At 47.2% G+C, this 23,217-nt stretch overlaps 1 protein-coding gene across 3 annotated transcripts in view; it reads right to left on the minus strand.

Annotated features, from left to right (window-relative positions):
- LOC141155198 (HLA class II histocompatibility antigen, DM beta chain-like) overlaps positions 1-23,217 on the minus strand; it is a 488,746-nt gene that overhangs the window by 447,360 nt on the left and 18,169 nt on the right. For 2 of the 3 annotated variants that reach the window (XR_012247521.1, XM_073641934.1), the window contains exon 5: positions 12,246-12,294. The exons of the other annotated variant lie outside the window; for it this stretch is intronic. Coding sequence is in view for 1 of the 2 variants with exons in the window: in XM_073641934.1 (XP_073498035.1) it covers positions 12,257-12,294 (38 nt within the window). In the remaining variant the exon portion in view is untranslated. The remainder of the gene's footprint in view (positions 1-12,245; positions 12,295-23,217) is intronic. 3 annotated transcript variants of the gene reach the window in all.

Here is a 23,217-nt window from a genome sequence, read left to right on the forward strand (position 1 = left end):
TGGGGTACCACAGGGGTCTGTACTAGGCCCAATGTTATTTAATATCTTTATTAACGACATAGTCAACGGGATAAATAGTAAAATATCAATATTTGCAGATGACACAAAGTTATGTAAAACAATTAATACAAAAGAGGATAGTGAAGACCTACAGAGGGATTTGGATAAGCTGGGTAGGTGGAGCATTAAATGGCAAATGAGGTTTAACGAGGAGAAATGTAAGGTCATACATATGGGAAGGAAAAATGGAAGTCACCAGTACTCACTGAATGGGAAACCATTGGGGAATTCAGAGATGGAGAAGGACTTGGGCATCTTGATTGATAGCAAACTAAATTGGAGTGCCCAAAGTCAGGCCGCTGCTGTAACGGCAAACAGGGTAATGGGATGTATCAGAAGAGGTATAGCTGCAAAGGATGAGAACATTGTTCTTCCACTGTACAAAGCACTGGTCAGACCACACTTGGAATACTGTGCTCAGTTATGGGCCCCAATATATAGAAAGGATATAAATGAGCTTGAAAAGGTACAAAGGAGGGCAACAAAATTAATAAGGGGAATGGAGGGACTGCAATACCCAGAGAGGTTGGCAAAACTAGGACTATTCAGCCTGGAAAAGAGAAGGTTGAGGGGGGACATAATAAATGTGTACAAATATGTTAGGGGACAGTATAGAGACCTTGCCCGGGATTTGTTCAAAAGGAGGGATATTACGGTAACAAGAGGGCACTCACTAAGACTGGAAGAGAAAAGGTTTCAGCACCAGCATAGGAAGGGGTTCTTTACGGTAAGAGCAGTGAGAATATGGAATTCACTGAGTGAGGAGACGGTAATGTCGGATTCACTAAACCAGTTCAAGCGGGGACTGGATGCTTTTCTAGATACCAGGCAGATTTCTGCATATACTTAAAAATAGAATAAAATAGTAGGTTGATACAGGGATTTATTCTGACTGCTGGTTTCAGAGTCGGGAGGGAATTTTTCCTCAGGTGAAGATTGGCTAAATCATTTGGGGTTTTTGCCCTCCTCTGGATCAACTTTAGCAATTACAGAACTAACAGGTCGAACTTGATGGACGCAAGTCTTTATTCGGCTTTACTAACTATGTAACTATAGGCTGTATCCCGTCGTTGCATTTGAAAATCAATTTGATAGACACGACCCCAGTAACCAGAAGTTACATGTCTGTGCCAAAACCATTACATCGTGAAGTGAAAGAATATTTACAAGACCTAATCAACAAAGGTTGGGTCCAAAAGTTGAAGTCGTCTTATTCCTCTCCTATGTCTGTGTTAGGAAGAAGGATGATACGTTGAGACTCTGTTGTGATTACTGGGAACTAAACCGAAAAAGTCAGTACCTGATCGACACCTGATGCTAAAGATCCAAGAAATGCGGGATATCCTATCAGGAAGCACCTGGTTCTCTGTCCTCGATCAGGGTAAGGCATACCACCAAGGGTTTGTCGAAGAGTCCAGAAGACCCTTGACAGCATTCATCACACCGTGGGGATTGTATGAGTGGATCTGTGGGGGTCGTGAAGGGGGGAAGGTTGCCACTAGTAGCTCAAGGGCCAAAGGCATAGCAACATGAACTGCTGGACTACGGACACAGACAATGCGTATCGAGTCCAATCCATGAGGGAGGGTCTCTATGTCTTCCTTGAGGGCCAGTACGTGTTCCTCCATGCACGGCCCGAGTGGGTAGCCGAAAATTCCAGAAGATATGAGTGGTATCGCTAAAGTGCGTCTGGGCATATCCTGATGACTCAATTTTCCTGCATGAAGGAGTACTGAACGGATGGTAGATGCGAGAGTGGAACGTGACTCTTCAGGGTTCCGGGAGTCATAAATAGGACCCACTGCATGTATGATGACATCAGCGGGCAGTCTACCCGCACGGGTGACTAAGGTCTGGCCTTGTGAAAGCTCTCCGTTTTCGGCTAAGTGAGCCTGGCATTCTGCAGCCAGAGTAGAACCAGCAGCAAGGGAAATTTTGCGAGCCAATCCTCCAACATGGCTCATACAGGTGTTTGCAGGGTTGACTATGGCCCCCACCCAATGTGTAAGGATGTCACCATAGCCTATTGACAGAGTGACGGGGCGTCCTGATGGGTCTACTAGTTTTCCAGGAGCGGCAGGGGTCCCAGACTTCTGAGGGGCTGGGGGGTGGTGCTCTTTCAGCAGTTGCTTGGAGCAAGGGCCGGAGTATGGGTAATGAATGTGGGGTGGAGGATGCCATAGGAGACGTATGGGGTAAAGGGAGGGGCGGTGGAGTATCTTGAGCCCATCCCTCATCTGGCTCCGTATCGTCTTGAATAACAGTATGTTGGCGGAGGGAGAGCAGTCTGGCCTGAAATTCTGGGGAGTTGAGGAGGATATCCCCAGGGTTATGGGCGACCCCCATGGGGAACAGAGGGAGCGCCTCAGCATCGTGGACTGGAGCAGAGGGTATCACATTAGTTTCATATGGGTGCTCTGGGACTGCGGGCTTTTCCACCTGTGCTGGTGGCTGGTAATATGCACCGGACGGATCTAGTAGTGGATATAGGCCGGATTGGGGCTTTCCGGGCCTCCCACAACAAGTAAGAGGTGTAGCAAGATGGCCGTTGGAGGGAGGAGTTAGAGTGGAAGTGGGATTGTTCTTGGAGGCAGGAAAAGGTGTAGTAAGATGGCCGTTGGAGGGAGGAGGTGGAGTGGGATTGTTCTTGGAGGCAGGCTGGGCATCGTGCCATGGGCGGCCCGCCCCACAGACACAGCAGAACTCCGCCCAGGGTGGGTTTTGCTCTCCACACACCCGACACGTCCACCCCTCCGGTGATTTGTTGTTGGCACCATTATAGGGCGGTGGCTGAGGGCTCGGTGTAGTGACAGGCATCAAAGGTGCAACGGCCATTTTGGGGGCACATAACAAATCACAATCTGCAGCTTTCATGTATCCAAACAAAGGCTCGGCATTCTCTGTCCCCCCCACACTATCTACTTCTTTCCAGCCTTCAGACTTCAAATCACTCGCTACTCTAAGATGTGCTTGAGCCTGGTGCAGAAGTCCTCACCCAGCTTTCCCAATTTCTGTGTAACACATTCTTTCTACACTGAAAGCTAAAGCCTGCCTGTACTGGATAAGCTTATCATGTTATACAAATTCCTAACATTCTTCTTGTCTTCTTGCCTTCCCGTAACTCCACTAATTGGCTTAACTCCCACAGCAGCATTCCGCAACTTACGAGATCTTTCAAATTTGAATATACGCAACATTTTCTTATAGAATGCAATGATCTGTCGCGACTCAGATCACTGGTGCAGTCCACAGGTCGCCACTCCTCAGTGTAGAGCACACCTCAATACACTGATGAGATAGAGAGACACCTCAATCTATCTCCTTTCCTAGCCTTGAATGGCGACTTTACAGTGCGACTCACCACGGCACCCTGACTACAGGTCACCACCCGTCAGTGTAGAGACACCTCAATACACTGATGAGATAGAGAGACACCTCAATCTATCTCCTTTCCTACCACAGCACCACCCGACAGTGTAGAGACACCTCAATACACTGATGAGATAGAGAGACACCTCAATCTATCTCCTTTCCTACCACGGCACCACCCGACAGTGTAGAGACACCTCAATACACTGATGAGATAGAGAGACACCTCAATCTATCTCCTTTCCTACCACGGCACCACCCGACAGTGTAGAGACACCTCAATACACTGTTTCCTAACCTTGACTTTACAGCAGTCTCTGTGTTAGACGAAGAGCACTCCTCAATTCGTCACAGATTCTTTCTCCCTTACACTACAATTCAGGAATGCTTTGAAACCTCGACTATCAGTTACGGGAGGCAGCTATCTAAAGAGAGTTCAGTGACCGGAGGAGGAGGAGATGGTGTTCACACGAGCACGCGCAGGCATGCGACATCACTCGTTTTAACACTTGCTGGTTCAGGACGTGGTGCGGGACGCCTGAGGTCTCACCACTCGACCGATCACCCACCCAGATCCAACCTGACAACCCAACAGGAACCGCTGCGGCTGACACACAGGCAAGTGAGACATATAAAATACATCTCAACTTACCGTGTTCGATGGAGGTTGATCAGGCCTCAAATTCAGCCACCGCGGTCACCACCAGGGAAATCAGCGATATGGGTCCGGGAGGGCGGCGTACCGCTAGCCACGCCCCACGTTGGGCGCCATTTGTGGGGGTCGTGATGACATTCCACTCGTCCTCCAGTCACTCCAAATTAAGGCTATGAGCATGGGTCAACCATTCAAAGAATGAGTCAGACAACAAGCTGGTTCAAACTCAGAGCACGCTCAAAAGACTACTACAGACAACGTTCTCAGCAATGTTCTGTGTTTATTCCTACATACACAAACCTAAATACACTACATAATGGGGAGGGGAAAGGGGTTGTCCGGGGCGGGGTAAGCCATGAAAGTCCAGTGTCTGGCCACTCCTGATTGGTCCACATCTCCTTATCTCAGTCTCTGGGCAGATATTGCAGCCGTCAGCTTATAATCTTGTTTCGTTTCTCTGAAATAAGTCTTGGCAACACTGGAACTGTCTTAGTTTAAGTTTCGATTTGAGTAATACGTAGCAAGGAAAGCTTATTGTTATAAGACACAAAATGGTGGTTAGTACATTAGCAAAAAAGCGTATAAAAGTTACAAAAGTATAAAAGTTACAAAAATATATATTCTCTTTTACCCCGACAGATCCACATACTGTTTGGGCTCAGTTCAGCTTCAGCAGAACTCCAGAGGAGCATGGAGACATGTTTAGAAGGATTGAGGGACAATATCTGCCAGCCGTACTTGGATGACAATGTGGTACACAGCAAAACCTTCCGGCAGCATGTTGAACACGTGAGGACCGTATTACAACGGTATCAACAACACCGAGTTAAGTTGACTCCAAAGAAGTGTGAACTGTTCAAAATACAAGTCCGATTTCTAGGGAAAATTGTGCCCGGAAAAGGATATATCATGGACCCAGCAGAAATCACTCCGGTACAGGCCTTAAAAGACAAGCGGCCCTCTACCGTCGGGTAGTTGAGGCATATATTAGGATTCCTCTCCTACTATCAAACTTACATTCGGAACTTCTCCAGGATTGCCGCCCCACTATACCTCCTCTTGGGGGGGACGACAGAGACAACAACACCCACAAAAAGAAGAACGCGGGTAGTACCAGGCTTAAAAGAAACAATGCCATTTCGTCCCAACAGCCCATTCTCTGGACAGCAGACCACCAGGAGGTATTGGAAGAACTAGTAGACTACCTGGTAAAACCACCCATCTTGGGATATCCTGATTTCAACTTACCATTTGTTCTTTACTGTGACGCTTCTCAAGTTGGACTGGAAGCTGCCCTGTATCAGCATCAAGACGGAAAATTGAGAGTCATTGGTTACAGTTCTAGAACGTTGACAGACGCCGAGAAGAATTCCCATCTACATTCCGGAAAATTGGGAGTTTCTGGCATTGAAATGGGCTATCTGGGAATGATTTAGAGATTATCTCTACTACAGCAAAGAGTTTGAGGTATACACTGACAACAACCCTTTGACCTATGTCCTTACTACAGCCAAACTGAATGCAATGGGTCAGAGATGGGTCGCTGAACTAGCTGACTTCAATTTCAGCATCAAGTACAGGCCAGGAAAATGCAATGTGGATACTGACGGATTGTCAAGAATGCCACTAGAGCCTGAGGAGTTCAATGCTCGGAGGAAGTCAGTCTGGAAGCAATTGAGAGCACTACCCAAGCAGTACAAGCTTATCAGGAGGAAGACACACCATTATGGTGTACGTTGATGGTGGAAACCACCATAAAAGCGAGAGAACATCACCCCCGGTCTATTCAACACTTCCAAAAAGGAAAATCCATAGAGCACAGCGGGAAGATCAGATAATTGGTAGAATACTACTTTATGTGGACCAAAATCGGTTTCCAAGTAAACGGGAGAGAGACAATGAGTCACCAGCAGTATCTGTTTTAATTAAAGAATGGACGAAGCTCTACCTCAGTGAAGACGGTATCCTGTATCGTAAAGGACGACAAAACCGGCAGTTGGTACTACCCAGAGTATTCCGTAGGTTGGTCTTCAAAGGACTCCATGAAAACATGGGACACTTGGGAGTGGAAAGGACAACAAATTTGATCCGTGAAAGTTTCTTATGGCCGTACATGCAGAGAGATATTGAGAGGTACATGACCAGGGAGTGTGGGTGTCTGAAAGATAAATCCAAACTATGTATCCGTTTGAGATGGTCTGAATAGACTCTCCATATCTCGAGACGTGCAAGGGTGGTTACGAATACATCTTGGTGGTGATGGACCATTTCACTTGATTTGGTCAAGCATATGCCACCACCAATAAATCGGGTCGAACAGCGGCAGAGAAGATCTTTAATGATTTTGCTTTGAGGTTTGGGTTCCGTACGAGGTTATACCACGACCAAGGAAGAGAATTTGAGAACCAGCTCTTTGCCAAGATAGGAAAGTACTGTAGAATTCAGAGATCCCACACAACGCCCTATCACCCAGAGGGTAATGGACAAGTGGAACGTTTTAACCGGACATTATTGTCGATGTTGCGTACTTTAACAGCTGACGAGAAGTAAGACTGGAAGAGTTCTCTGTCAAAAGTGGTACATGCCTATAACTGTACAAAGAGCGATGCAACGGGTTACTCACCCTTTTTCCTATTGTATGGACGATCGCCAAGACTGCCAATCGACATCATGTTCGATACTCTGGTGTCAGAGACTTACAGAACGTATCCGGAGTACGTTCGGAAATGGAAGGAACCGATGGCAGAGGCATACAACATAGTGTCCAAATTGGTTACGCAAGGACAGAGCAAGAGTAAGGAGTACTATGATTGAAAATGTTATGGAGCAGAATTGGCACTGGGAAGCCGGGTGCTAGTCAAGAACGTACGTGAGAAAGGTGATCCAGGAAAACTTTGTTCGTACTGGGAAGACAAGGTGTATGTGGTCGTAAGGAGGAAAGCTGATGACAGCCCAGTGTATGAAATCCGATTGGAAACGGGAGACAAGAAAACCAGAATAGTCCATCGGAATTTACTACTACCCTGTGATTATCTCCTACCACAACAAGACTTCCCAGAAGTAGACCGACATCGTCCAAGATCGACTAAGGGACCACCACAGACTGAAGCTCCGGAGGTGGATAGTGACCTTGAAAGTTCCGATGTAGAAGAACACACCGTTGTATTTCTCGGACCAGCAAAGAGAGGGATGTACCATCCTCAGGAGAGTGAACTAAGTCCTGAGACCCCAGAGTTCGTACCAAGGTGTACAGATGAAGTCCAATTCAGATCTGATGATCGAACAACGGCCCCTGAAGAGACCGATCGACACTCAGGAGGAACGGAATTACCAGACCATGCGGAAACAAGCGACTCAGAAGAAGTACAGGAACTTACAGAGGCAGCTCCAAGAGCATCTGAGGAAGCACGGGAAATGAGTGCAGCAGAAGAAACTTCTGAGACCGAAGAACCCGTGGTCTCTGAGGAACAACCCACTAGGAGGATGTCGACTCGAGAAGTGAGGAAGCCCGTGATGCTGACGTATGAGACACTTGGTGAACTGAGTCAAGTGCCAAGGACTGTCGACTGGAAACAGGTATCTCTACCTGTGGACCAGGTAAGCCCACTTGAGTGGTAATCACCACCGAGAGGCAGTATGGAAGATGCTGCCTGGTGGGAAGACTTGTTTTCATGCTTTGATTTTCCTTAAAAGACTTTGTAGAAACAAAGAACTGTTAAAGCATAGAGAGAGAGAGAGCTGGTTGAAGACGTACGAGAAGCTCCAGCTGAAGAGATGCTGATTGTTTTAATTATGTTAATTGTTTATTTCTTACAGGCATTCTACAAGAAAAAAAGTTGTAAGATTAGGTTGTTATCAATGTTTATGCACATTATACCAATTTCACAATGCCAATTTGTATATAAAGTTATCCAACTTTCACCAGTGTCTCAGAATTGGTCAGATTGACCAATTTAGAAGAATGTCGAGGGTGACATGAAGAAGTAGCGCTGTTGCAGAGTGTGACATGCAGAAGTAGTGCTGTTGATTTCAAAGCATTCAACAACTATTATAAGTAACACAAGCACAGGAAGTGTTGTGCTCCAGAAGCATCCAGCAACTAGAGGGGTTAACACAGTCACAGAAGAAGGGGAGTGTTTTAGCAGAGCCCCAGGGGGATTGTGGGGAAGTTGTTTACTGTCTGGCTGGAGCTGAAGAGAAAGGTGCCTTATGATCTGTATCTCACAGAAGGCAAGGGAACAGAATTCAGGTCAGGAGGGAAGCTAAAAGATCAGTTAGACTCCCTGAGCTTACAGTGTGAAGTATTATCAGCCAGGAAAATAAGGACTGGAAGGAAGCCTGTCATAGGGATCATCTCCCTCATCACCCCCCACCCCCATCTCCATGCAGGATAAAGAATACTGTGTACTATTGAGTCCTTGTGAAGGAAAAGCCTGTGGTTGTATATGCATTAAAACTGTGCTGTACTGTGCTACTGGATAGACTGTGTACTACTGTGCTGCGAAGGAGATTGTACTGTTATTACTGGAGCTTGTTGCTCAAAGAGACATTTGTGTATCACTGGCTGTGGCTCATTAAATGTTACTGTTATACCATTTATGAAGACTCTTGTCAGGTGTCTGGTCAGCAACTGAATCTATCGTGTGCCTCAGGGGCGGAACTACCGCCCGTGCAGCCGGTTCATTGAACGGGGGCCCCGAGGGAGAGGGGGCCCCTCCAGCCTCCAGCAGGGCCGCCATCAGGGCATGACTGCCCTGACTCCAGTATGGGGCCCGGCCGGTAGGGGCCCCCTCGGGGGCCCCCCTCTTGTGCGTCTCTCTCCTCATGGGGCCCCCGGCCCCATGCTATGCGCCGGGTCCGGGACATTTCAGCGCTGAGCTGCGCTGTTGCAGCAGCGCCTTCATGATTCCCCTGACTTCCGGTCATGTGACGGTGCTGTCACATGGCCGGAAGTCAGGAGAACCTGCTGTCAGCGATTTGGACGAGCGCCAGGATTCTGCAGGGATCGCATGGGGGTAAGTATAACAAGTTTTAATTTTTTTTAAATACAATTAACTAGGAGTGGAGAGATGGGAGATGCACATGTGTGTGTGTGTGTGGGGGGGGGAGATGGGAGATGCACATGTGTGTGTGTGTGTGTGTGGGGGGGAGATGGGAGATGCACATGTGTGTGTGTGGGGGGGGAGATGGGAGATGCACATGTGTGTGGGGGGGGAGATGGGAGATGCACATGTGTGTGTGGGGGGGGGATGGGAGATGCACATGTGTGTGGGGGGGGAGATGGGAGATGCACATGTGTGTGGGGGGGAGATGGGAGATGCACATGTGTGTGTGGGGGGAGATGGGAGATGCACATGTGTGTGTGGAGGGAGATGGGAGATGCACATGTGTGGGGGGGGAGATGGGAGATGCACATGTGTGGGGGGGGAGATGGGAGATGCACATGTGTGGGGGGGGAGATGGGAGATGCACATGTGTGGGGGGGGATGGGAGATGCACATGTGGTGGGGGGGAGATGGGAGATGCACATGTGTGGGGGGGGATGAGAGAGGTGCACATGTGGTGGAGGGGGATGAGAGAGGTGCACATGTGGTGGAGGGGGATGAGAGAGGGGCACATGTGGGGGAGGGGGACGAGAGGGGCACATGTGGGGGAGGGGGTGAGAGATGTGCACATGGGGGGGATGAGAGCTGCACATGGGGGGGTTTGAGAGCTGCACATGGGGGAATTGGTAGTAGGGGGATAATGAGCTGCACATAACGAATGTGGGGTGGGGGAGAGTAAATGATAAATGATGATGGGGTGGGGAGAGCACGGACATGATATAATGAATTGGGGCAGGGGGTGCATGTAAATATTGAATGCGGGGAGCAGGAAGTATAGAGTAGGGGGCGTTGCGGATGCAGGAGTGTGACTGGTAACAAATTGGCAGAAAGAGTAGAGGTTCTAATTAAACTATATATTAAGTGCCTATTTACAGTTAATGGGGGCACAGTGGTGGATTACAATTTATATTTGGAATGGTAGGTTGCATAATAACTAACCATATATTGATGGTGGATGCACGTCTGTATTCAGCTGCGTAATGTAGAAGTTGGGGAATGTGCTCTAGATAACTGTGTTATTTTATGCAGAGACGAGTCCTGGCTGGAAGATGTGATGGCGGTCTGTGCTGGATGAAGGAGAAAAGCGAAGATGAAGGACTTCACCTAGAGACGTCACCGGTGAGTCAGTCTATTACATGTACACTGTGTATAATGTCACTGGTGATCACTGTATTACCTGTACACTGACACTATATACAGAGCTCCTGTGTATAATGTCACTGGTGATCACTGTATTACCTGTACACTGACACTATATACAGAGCTCCTGTGTATAATTTCACTGGTGATCACTGTATTACCTGTACACTGACACTATATACAGAGCTCCTGTGTATAATGTCACTGGTGATCCCTGTATTACCTGTACACTGACACTATATACAGAGCTCCTGTGTATAATGTCACTGATGATCACTGTATTACCTGTACACTATATACAGAGCTCCTGTGTATAATGTCACTGGTGATCACTGTATTACCTGTACACTGACACTATATACAGAGCTCCTGTGTATAATTTCACTGGTGATCACTAGATTACCTGGACACTTACGTTATACATACCATGTATAGAGCTCCCGTGTATAATGACACTTATGGTAATATTAGTAATGTGGTGGTAATATTAGTAATGTAGTGGTAATATGTGGTCTGGTCATGGTGTGGCAGTTTTTCTCCCTTCTGTGTGGTATTATTCGGTCACTATGTTGTGGTAATATGTGGTCTGGTCATGGTGTGGCGGTATTCCCTGTATGTGGTATTATTGGTCATTTAAAAAAAAAATGTATATGACACATTCCCTTAAAGAAAACTAAATAAAAATATATCTAAAAAGAGTATTGGATATTTTAAGAAAATTTTAATAGGTTAGAGTAGGGCCCGCCCAGAAGAGTCTACCTTATCGTGGTGGCGGCTTTAAAAATCTTTTGGCCAAAACAAAAGCTGATGGCTATGTATGTGGCGCCGTCACATGGCCGAACTTCAGGAGAACCTGGTGGCAGCGACGAGGACGAGCGCCAGGATTCTGCAGGGATCGCATGGGGGTAAGTATAACAAGTTTTATTTTTTTTAAATACAATTAATTAACTAGGAGTGGGGGGAATCAGAGATGCACGGGGGGATGAGAGATGCACATGGGGGGGGTGAGAGATGCACATGGGGGGGTGAGAGATGCACATGGGGGGGTGAGAGATGCACATGGGGGGGTGAGAGATGCACATGGGGGGTGAGAGATGCACATGGGGGGGTGAGAGATGCACATGGGGGGTGAGAGATGCACATGGGGGGGATGAGAGATGCACATGGGGGGATGAGAGATGCACATGGGGGGGATGAGAGATGCACATGGGGGGGATGAGAGATGCACATGGGGGGATGAGAGATGCACGGGGGGTGAGAGCTGCACATGGGTGGGATGAGAGCTGCACATGGGGGGGTGAGAGATGCACATGGGGGGTTATGTTTACATAACTTTGTTGCCTTATGAAGGGCAGGGGGGGCCCCCCAAAATTTCTTGCACAGGGGCCCACTACAGTCTGTGTCCGCCCCTGGTGTGCCTGAGAGAAGCTGCAGCCTATGGTCGCCCTGAGTAATGGTTCGCCAAGGATTCCAACGAATTCATATAACTGGTCTCGCCCTTATCTGAACTTAGGCAGCGTGCGTTTAACATCAGCTGTGACAATCCGCTGACACCCGGTGGCGATCTCGCCCGCACAGCCTGTGTGCGGGTGAAATTGCCAAGGCGTACTAATATGTATCAGGCTCTTAAGTCCCAGGGCGCAGGTACGTATTAGTACGTGTTGAACTAGAAAGGGGTTAATAACCACATAGATGTATCGTATAAGGAAACTATGGCAGATATGTATTTTTTATTTCCTCTTTTAGTGATTAGGTATAACAGTGAGGAGAGAAGGACGCCATGAGCGATAATGCAAAAGAAATTGTCTAGAACGACTTAGTTTGTGCCAAAGACACAAAGTTTCTATCTAAAGCCAGAATCACAGCCCTTCTAAATATACTAATAGATGTATAAAATAATCGGATTTATCATTTACCTCCTGGAGCCTCAGTTTGCTTCATTGTATCCTAGGATTGGAGTGTAACCTACAGAAGGAGAAACAAGAAAAGATCCCGCTGAAAACAGTATATTAATATCACATAGATTATCCAGTCACCAGTCAGAAGGGTATTGCAACAACCAACACAATATGTAACTGTAATAATAATAATGATAATAATAATGTGAATATTTAAAGACTCTCTTAGTTGATAATGCCGCTGGATTCACTATCCCCCCACTACTCTCCAGTAGTTGTCCCTTTTCCTCGTCTTTCCACAGACGTTTCATCCATCTACAGTATGAATCAAATGTAAATGACCATGTTTTACCCTCAGTTCCCCTTCCATGAATGTTCCCCGATCTACATCTCCACCATTATTCACAGATATTCTCCTAACCTTCCTCTATACTGATTTTATCCATTTCCCTTCTCACATATAGAGGATTTCTCTTGAACTGCCCCATTGCTCTGGATTGCTCTCTCTACTATTAAAAGGTTTATCTCACCCCTCCTATTTCCTAACTTCCCCTCTACCTTGTCTCCAACTGAAGATAACAAAGAGTCAACCTTATTTTTGGACTCCTGTACCCTATGTCTTCCGCTTGTCTTCTATTGGAGTTTGCACCCAGCAATACTCTGTAAGTGCAGCGCTGCGTGTTTCCATGTAAATGACGTTGGTTAATGTTGAAGATTCATCTAAGAATAAGTTCACCAAGAGGTTTTTGATGATTTGCAGCAGATCTGCTCCAAAGTCTTTGTAAAAAAAAAAAAAAAAATTAAATACTCTTTGAATATTCTTACTTTTTCATTCAACACAGCATCCACTTTGCTGTTCAGACATTGAGGTTTTTGGGCTTTTTTTGTCTAACAAGATTTTGAAAAACTTGCTGCAGAAAAATATAAATTACTGTCACTTCTCTCTGACATATTCCTTGTGTAATACTCTCTGCAGGGACCTACTAAACTGCATATTGGGATGATGGGATGATGGGCTGCAATGCTAGACTCAACCACTAGATGGCAGCACATTTTTCCAATGCAGACCAGGAAATGACTTCTGGCCTTGATACTGGATTAGAAGAAGCTGCAGTTTTGAACTCTTGACCTGTAATATAGAAAGAAATCAGAGGGAATTCAATGGAAATACTAAAATGAATCTGAACATCCACAGGGCCACAACCTGCCACAACTCATATTCTTTTAGAAAATTGTTCACATATGTATTCCTGATATGTCACTCAAAATCCCCATATAGAATACGAATTATACCAATATTCCTATCAGAAGTACAAGAAATATGTTCCTGGGCATGTGTATTTGTGATATTTCACCCATAATCCCCATACAGAACAATAGTTATACCCATATTCCTATGAGAAGTAGATGAAATATGTTCCTGGGCATGTGTATTTGTGTATTTTTTGTTGGTGGCCTTGAGGACTGGAGTTGGGGACCCCGGCTCTATGAGGCTGACTGTGATAGTGGCGTTCAGGACTTCCCTGTTTCCAGTAATCCCATAGAGATTGAATTGAACGGAGGAGCACATGCCTGGTCATCGCTCCATTCAAGCCGAGCCCCGTTCCCAGAATTGATAATTTTGAAAAATATGCTGCCATCTAGTGGTCGAGTCTAGCATTGCAGCCCATCATCCCATCATCCCAACATGCAGTTTAGTACTTCCCCTCTCTGCATTCCTTGAAAAAACTCTTCTGATTTTTCTGCCTTCAAAAAACTGGATGTGAACTTTGCCCAATAATTAATTGTTTTCTAAAAAAAAAAAAAGAGCAAAACAACTTTGACATATTGCTGGGATCTCCATAACTTTCTATTGCTGTGACCTTAAAGATAAAGGGAAAGGGACACCGACCCCTTATTATATTTTCACCAGCACAACCGTTCTCTGCAGGTAATGTTACTCAGCCCCAATTATTGCAAGCAGATTTCTCCAGAGCGCGTGATTGTAGGGGTCTGTGAGAGTCCCGGGACTCATAATGCAGGAAGAAGCCATGCCGAAATTTATCACAGTGGCACATATGTGATAATGGGCGCTCTGGTCTAGAAATGTCACACACTTCTTCACTAGTGTGCTGCTCAGGCATAAATAACCACTATGACCAGTGCAGGGCCGGCGTTACGGGGGGGGGGGCGACTAGGCATCTGCCTAGGGCCCCCACGCACTTTGGGGACCCCAGCGGCTACAGCAGGAGCTTCACTGATAACAGCATTATCAGTGAAGCTTCCGATGTAGTGACTGGTTGAGGACCTGTAGTGACATCACGATCATGTGACCATGATGTCACTGCAGGCCTTGCAGTCTGAAGAGCTTCAGGACCTGGACACTGAAACTCACTCATCAGAGGGATAGAAGCCTCCCTGGCCAGTGCTCCTGTCCTCCTGCACAGAGCCTGAGGGGGAGCCAGAGACCTGACACCTACCAAGCTGAGCTGCCAGATAAGTTCTCCTGTGTCCACCTGTGTGCTGTGCTGCTCCTGCCAGCCTCCTCCGCCTGCTCCTGTCAGCCTCCTCCTCCTGCTCCTGCCAGCTCCCAGCAGAGAAGAAGGTAGGGAGATGTCTGCTGGGACAGTGCTGCTGTGAGCAGGAGAAGATACAGCTCCTATTGTAGAACATCTTCATTCCCCCCAGCATAAAGCAGCGTCTGTATGTGAGGTTTGTGCAGTGTGTGCTGTCTGTGAGAGATTTGTATGTGTTTATATGAATGTTTGTTGTCCTGCATACATGTGCTGCATTGGCGGATTATAATGAGGGCAATCTTGACTACCGCACGGGGCCTGGGGCTCCAGGGGGCCTATGGCCAGATTGCCCTCATTGTAGTATGTGGCGCCAATGCAGCACATAGCGGCAGGATGAGGCGGGGGGCCCTGGACCGCTCCCCCCAGCAGCAGCGCACGGCCGCCGCTTCTTCTTCGGCCGGGCCAGCACTGCACCTGTTAACTTCCCTTTGTGCTGGCCCAGCTGCATCACAGCTAAGAGACACGGCCCTGTGCGCGGCCGTGTCTGCTAGTGTGACGTCACGCAGTGTGCGCCCTGCACTACAACTTACCACCGAAGAGGAGCAGGACGACTGGAGCCGAGCCGGGGGATGGTGAGTGAGTGTGTGTGTGTGTGCAGGCAGATATCATTGTGTTTATATGTATCTTTGTGTTTCAAATGTGTTTATGCTTGCATGTACAGTACAGACCAAAAGTTTGGACACACCTTCTCATTTAAAGATTTTTCTGTCTTTTTATGACTTTGAAAATTGTACATTCACACTGAAGGCATCAAAACTATGAATTAACACATGTGGAATTAGATACTTAGCAAAAAAGAGTAAAACAACTGAAAATATGTCTAATATTCTAGGTTCTTCAAAGTAGCCACATTTTGCTTTGATGACTGTTTTGCACACTCATGGCATTCTCTTGATGAGCTTCAAGAGGTAGTCACCGGAAATGCTTTTCACTTCACAGGTGTGCCCTGTCAGGTTTAATAAGTGGGATTTCTTGCCTTATAAATGGGGTTGGGACCATCAGTTGTGTTGTGCAGAAGTCAGGTACATACAAAGCTGATAGTCCTACTGAATAGACTGTTAGAATTTGTATTATGGCAAGAAAAAAGCAGCTAAGTAAAGAAAAACGAGTGGCCATCATTACTTTAAGAAATGAAGGTCAGTCAGTCCGAAAAATTGAGCAAACTTTGAATATGTCCCCAAGTGCAGTTGTAAAATCCATCAAGCGCTACAAAGAAACTGGCTCACATGAGGACCGCCCCAGGAAAGGAAGACCAAGAGTCACCTCTGCTTCTGAGGATAAGTTTATCCGAGTCACCAGCCTCAGAAATCGCAGGTTAACAGCAGCTCAGATTAGAGGCCAGGTCAATGCCACACAGAGTTCTAGCAACAGACACATCTCTACAACAACTGTTAAGAGGAGACTTTGTGCAGCAGGCCTTCATGGTAAAATAGCTGCTAGGAAACCACTGCTAAGGACAGGCAACAAGCAGAAGAGACTTGTTTGGGCTAAAGAACACAAGGAATGGACATTAGACCAGTGGAAATCTGTGCTTTAGTCTCATGAGTCCAAATTTGAAATCTTTGGTTCCAACCACCGTGTCTTTGTGCGACACAGAAAAGGTGAACGCATGGACTCTACATGCCTGGTTCCCACCGTGAAGCATGGAGGAGGAGGTGTGATGGTGTGGGGGTGCTTTGCTGGTGACACTGTTGGGGATTTATTCAAAATTGAAGGAATACTGAACCAGCATGGCTACCAAAGCATCTTGCAGTGCCATGCTATTCCATCCAGTTTGCGTTTGGTTGGAGCATCATTTATTTTTCAACAGGACAATGACCCCAAACACACCTCCAGGCTATTTGACCAAGAAGGAGAGTGATGGGGTGCTGCGCCAGATGACCTGGCCTCCACAGTCACCAGACCTGAACCCAATCGAGATGGTTTGGGGTGAGCTGGACTGCAGAGTGAAGGCAAAAGAGCCAACAAGTGCTAAGCATCTCTGGGAACTCCTTCAAGATTGTTGGAAGACCGTTTCTGGTGACTACCTCTTGAAGCTCATCAAGAGAATGCCAAGAGTGTGCAAAGCAGTCATCAAAGCAAAAGGTGGCTACTTTGAAGAACCTAGAATATTAGACATATTTTCAGTTGTTTCACACTTTTTTGTTAAGTATATAATTCCACATGTGTTAATTCATAGTTTTGATGCCTTCAGTGTGAATGTACAATTTTCAAAGTCATGAAAAGACAGAAAAATCTTTAAGTGAGAAGGTGTGTCCAAACTCTTGGTCTGTACTGTATATGTTTGTGTGTGTGCGTGACTGCGTGCGGCCTCCCGCAGTCTCTAGGGGGGCTCCGTGCGGCCTTCCGCTGTGTATAGATGGCTATGTTTGGCCTCCCACTGTGTATAGATGGCTACGTGTGGCCCCCGCTGTGTATAGATGGCACCGTGCGGCCTCCTGGTATATAGATGGCTACGTACGGCCTCCTGCTGTGTATAGATGGCGCCATGCGGCCTCCCACTGTGCATAGATGGCGCCGTGCGGCCTCCCTGCTGTGTATAAATGGCTACGTGCACCCTCCCGCCGTGTATAGATGGCTACGTGTGCCCTCCCGCCGTGTATAGATGGCTACGTGCGGCCTCCCGCCGTGTATAGATGGCTACGTGCGGCCCCCTGCTGTGTATAGATGGCTACGTGCGGCCTCCCGCTGTGTATAGATGGCTACGTGTGGCCTCCCACTGTGTATAGATGGCTACGTGCCGCCTCCCGCTGTGTATAGATGGCTATGTTCGGCCTCCCGCAGTATATAGATGGCACCGTGCGGCCTCCCGCCATGTATAGATGTCACCGTGCGGCCTCCCGCCATGTATAGATGTCACCGTGCGGCCTCCCGCCGTGTATAGATGGCACCGTGCGGCCTCCCGCCGTGTATAGATGGCACCGTACGGCCTCCCGCCGTGTATAGATGGCACCGTACGGCCTCCCGCCGTGTATAGATGGCTACGTGCTGCCTCCCGCTGTGTATAGATGGCTATGTGCGGCCTCCCGCTGTGTATAGATGGCTACGTGTGGCCTCCCGCTGTGTATAGATAACTACGTGCGGCCTCCCGCTGTGTATAGATGGCTACATGCGGCCTCCCGCTGTGTATAGATGGCTACGTGCGGCCTCCCGCTGTGTATAGATGGCTATGTGCGGCCTCCCGCTGTGTATAGATGGCTACGTGTGGCCTCCCGCTGTGTATAGATGGCACCGTGCAGCCTCCCGCTGTGTATAGATGGCACCGTGCGGCCTCCCGTTGTGTATAGATGGCACCGTGCTGCATCCCGCTGTGTATAGATGGCTACGTGCGGCCTCCTGCTGTGTATAGATGGCTACGTGTGGCCTCCTGCTGTGTATAGATGGCTACGTGCGGCCCCCTGCTGTGCATAGATGGCTACGTGCGGCCTCCTGCTGTGTATAGATGGCTACGTGCGGCTCTCTGCTGTATATAGATGGCACCATGCGGCCTCCTGCTGTCTATAGATGGCACCGTGCAGCTCCCTGCTGTGTATAGATGGCTACGTGCCGCCTCCTGCTGTGTATAGATGGTACCGTGCCGCCTCCCGCTGTGTATAGATGGCTACGTGCGGCCTCCCGCTGTGTATAGATGGCTACGTACGGCCTCCTGCTGTGTATAGATGGCTACGTGCGGCCTCCTGCTGTGTATAGATGGCTACGTGCGGCCCCCTGCTGTGTATAGATGGTGCCGTGCGGCCTCCTGCTGTCTATAGATGGCGCCGTGCTGCCTCCTGCTGTCTATAGATGGCTATGTGCAGCTCCCTGCTGTGTATAGATGGCTACGTTCCGCCTCCTGCTGTGTATAGATGGTACCGTGCCGCCTCCTGCTGTGTATAGATGGCTACGTGCGGCCTCCTGCTGTGTATAGATGGCTACGTGCGGCCTCCTGCTGTGTATAGATGGCTACGTGCGGCCCCCTGCTGTGTATAGATGGCTACGTGCGGCCCCCTGCTGTGTATAGATGGCTACGTGCGGCCTCCTGCTGTGTATAGATGGCTACGTGCGGCCCCCTGCTATGTATAGATGGCGCCGTGCGGCCTCCTGCTGTGTATAGATGGCGCCTTGCTGCCTCCTGCTGTGTATAGATGGTTACGTGCGGCCTCCTGCTGTGTATAGATGGCTACGTGCGCCCCCCTGCTGTGTATAGATGGCTACGTGCGGCCTCCTGCTGTGTATAGATGGCTACCTGCGGCCTCCAGTTTTGTATAGATGGCTACGTGCGGCCTACCGGTGTGTATAGATGGCTACGTGCGGCCTCCCGCTGTGTATAGGAGGATTGTGGCAGCTCATATTGTGTGTAGGGTCTCATACTGTATATAGGGGATGTTAGCATGCTTAATTGTGCTCAACATTAAGTCATACAATTAATGTAAAAAAATGATTATTAATATATTAATATTGTGCCAAATTAATTTCACGTGAACTATCACATGATCTATCACAGGGGATCATGTGACATGTCACATGATACATCAGGTGTGGGGGGGGGGGGGGGGGGCACCTTCTAAACTGCCTGGGGCCCTTGCTACTCTTAATCCACCCCTGATGTGCTGTGTGTAATGTTTGTATCTGCTGAGCATTTGTTCTGCAGCATGTGTGTGCCATGAACATGTTTGGGCCGTATACAAGTGTGTGATGTGTGTGCCTTGTACATGTCTGAATGTTTATAGATTTTATTGCATTATTCTAACTTGTATATGTAGATGGTCGGGTGCAGACACACAGCGTGTGCGCGTGCAAGATCCACATTTATAAATCCCGGCAGTGTCCCCATCATTCTTCCTCAACCAGTGTAAAGAGGCCGGGAAACAAGGGTCGAACGACTTTAATATTGTCGATCACGCTCATTAAAGGCCTGAACTCAGTGCATGTAAATACAACCGAAATGTTTGAGTGTAATAGGGCAATATGTGAGCAGGTAGGGCCCCACATTAAACTTTTGCCTAGGGCCCCAATTTGCCTAATACCGGCCCTGGACCAGTGACATCTAGATTGTTTTGTAGCTCGTATCTTACAGGGGTGAATCTCACACAGAAGACATCTTTAGCTTTATGTACATTTTGTCATTTTTGGCTTCTTTCTTGCTAGTGCACTCAGCATCTTAAGCCACACACACATCTGTCACATTCGTTCGTCCCGGACTGAGTACAGACTATGCGGGCCGGACCGAGTACAGACTATGCGGGCCGGACCGAGTACAGACTATGCGGGCCGGACCGAGTACAGACTACGCGGGCCGGACCGAGTACAGACTACGCGGGCCAGACCAAGTACAGACTACACGGGGCCGGACCGAGTACAGACTACACGGGGCCGGACCGAGTACAGACTACGCGGGCCGGACCGAGTACAGACTACGCGGGCGGGACCGAGTACAGACTACGCGGGCCGGACCGAGTACAGACTACGCGGGCCGGACCGAGTACAGACTACGCGGGCCGGACCGAGTACAGACTACGCGGGCCGGACCGAGTACAGACTACGCGGGCCGGACCTAGTACAGACTACGCGGGCCGGACCGAGTACAGACTACGTGGGCCGGACCACAAATTCTCATATACTAAGCTTTTTAATTCACTCTGATTCCAGAACCTTCAATCAGCAGCCTCCTCTTTTGAAGTGACTGCGGTCTAACGGGTAATGTTTCTCCTTGTGGAGAGTGATAAGCCAAGCCTGGCATGTCAGAGTGAGGAGACTTATAGGCCATGCATGCTCTTCTCTTCAGAGAGGAAGAGGACTTAAACTCTATCGCCACCTGCTGGACACAGGTGCTGAATGGAGCCAGAGTGTAACAAGAAAATTAAAGGAAGTTTCCTTCTCTTTTATAGTAAACTTTAATTATTGCATTGATGAAGACATTAGCTTTTTCTTCTTGAAGTACAAGTCTGGCCCATGAGCGCAGAGGCGGCTTCTCTCCTGCTGAGAATTGTAACCTTTTCTCCGTATTCTTATGAAATGAGGTGACTTGTAAATGGTGAGTCCGTTCTCAGCTACAGAGCGATCTGTGTACTCAGCTGACATTACTACATGACAAATGTTGGGGTCCACATTAGTGACTCCCAGATGAAGGTTTGGGGGCTACGTGTGCCGACTTCGTTATGTGAAATAGCCGAGGCTCCTTCTCTTCTATGTAGGAAGCAGCACAAGTTCTGAAGAACCTCAACAGTTAAGAAAAGACGAATGAAGACGACAAACACACAAGACACAGAAATATGTGATATATTTAGAGACGGTGGATAAATAGACAATGTGAGAAATACAGGAAAAGGCAAACAGAAGAGACAAAACACTGATGAGGTGACATGGATGTGACATAATGACGTCTGTAGAACATGGAGGGGACACCAAGCACAAGAGGGTCTGATCCGAGGAAGGATTATATGTCAGGTGAAACATAGGGATCTTCTCATTTATCGGGGTTATACAACCCCTGGCAAAAATTATGGAATCACCGGGCTCGGAGGATGTTCATTCAGTTGTTTAATGTTGTTTAAAAAAAGCAGATCACAGACATGGCACAAAACTAAAGTCATTTCAAAAGGCAACTTTAGGGCTTTAAGAAACACTAAAAGAAATCAAGATAAAAAATGTGGTACTCAGTAAGGGTAATTTTTTTCAGACCAAGCAGAGGGAAAAAAATTATGGAATCACTCAATTCTGAGGAAAAATTATGGAATCATCCTGTAAATTTTCATTTCCAAAACTAACACCTGCATCAAATTAGATCTGCTCGTTAGTCTGCATCTAAAAAGGAGTGATCACACCTGGGAGAGGTGTTGCACCAAGTGGACTGACATGAATCATGGCTCCAACACGAGAGATGCCAATTGAAACAAAGGAGAGAATTATCAAACTCTTAAAAGATGGTAAATCATCACGCAATGTTGCAAAAGATGTTGGTTGCTCACAGTCAGCTGTGTCTAAAATCTGGACCAAATACAAACAACATGGGAAGGTTGTTAAAGGCAAACATACTGGAAGACCAAGGAAGACATGAAAGCGTCAAGACCGGAAACTTAAAGCAATATGTCTCCAAAGCAAGAAATGCACAACAAAACAAATGGGAGGAAACGGGAGTCAATGTCTGTGACCGAACTGTAAGAAACCGCCTAAAGGAAATGGGATTTACATACAGAAAAGCTAAACATAAGCCATCATTAACACCTAAACAGAAAAAAACAAGGTGACAATGGGCTAAGGAAAAGTAATCGTGGACTGTGGATGACTGGATGAAAGTCATATTCAGTGATGAATCGTGAATCTGTATTGGGCAAGGTGATGATGCTGGAACTTTTGTTTGGTACCGTTCCAATGAGATTTATAAAGATGACTGCATAAAGAGAACATGCAAATTTCCACAGTCATTGATGATATGGGGCTGCATGTCAGGTAAAGGCACTGGGGAGATGGCTGTCATTACATCTTCAATAAATGCCCAAGTTTACATTGATATTTTGAACAGTTTTCTTATCCCATCAATTGAAATGATGTTTGGGGATGATGACATCATTTTTCAAGATGATAATGCATCCTGCCATGGAGCAAAAACTGTGAAAACATTCCTTGAAAGAAGACACATAAGGTCAATGTCATGGCCTGCAAATAGCCCGGATCTCAATCCAATTGAAAATCTTTGGTGGAAGTTGAAGAAAATGGTCCATGACAAGGCTCCAACCTGCAAAGCTGATCTGGCAACAGCAATCAGTGAAAGTTGGAGCCAGATAGATGAAGAGTGCTGTTTGTCACTCATTAAGTCCATGCCTCAGAGACTGCAAGCTGTTATTAAAGCCAGAGGTGGTGCAACAAAATACTAGTGATGTATTGGAGTGTTCTTTTGTGTGTTTGTTTTTCATGATTCCATAATTTTTTCCTCAGAATTGAGTGATTCCATAATTTTGTCCCTCTGCTTGGTCTGAAAAAAAATGACCCTTACTGAGTACCACATTTTTTATCGTGATTTCTTTTAGTGTTTCTTAAAGCCCTAAAGTTGCCATTTGAAATGACTTTAGTTTTGTGCCATGTCTGTGATTTGTTTTTTTTTCAACAGCATTAAACAACTGAATGAACATCCTCCGAGCCCGGTGATTCCATAATTTTTGCCAGGGGTTGTATCAACCACAATACTGAGGTTCTCTTGAGGAAGAAGTTGGTCCAACCTCGAAACATGTACAGAATAAACCGCATTAATCCATATTGCTGTTTCTTGGTTTCTTGCCATCCACATCGCCAGCACGGACTATCACCCTCATTCTCCCACTAATTGTTCAAAATGGCGTATGTGACAGACACAGAGAGGTCTGGTGCACTATAACATCTGAGATTTCACGCTTTCTTGCTGTTTTCCGCTCTGTTGTATTACAGTAAAACTACATCAGTGACTTAGAGGATTACTCCCA

Source organism: Phyllobates terribilis, unplaced genomic scaffold, assembly GCF_046119375.1.
Source record: "Phyllobates terribilis strain yellow unplaced genomic scaffold, ASM4611937v1 Scaffold_7__3_contigs__length_470593459, whole genome shotgun sequence".
NCBI classification, from domain to species: domain Eukaryota; kingdom Metazoa; phylum Chordata; class Amphibia; order Anura; family Dendrobatidae; genus Phyllobates; species Phyllobates terribilis.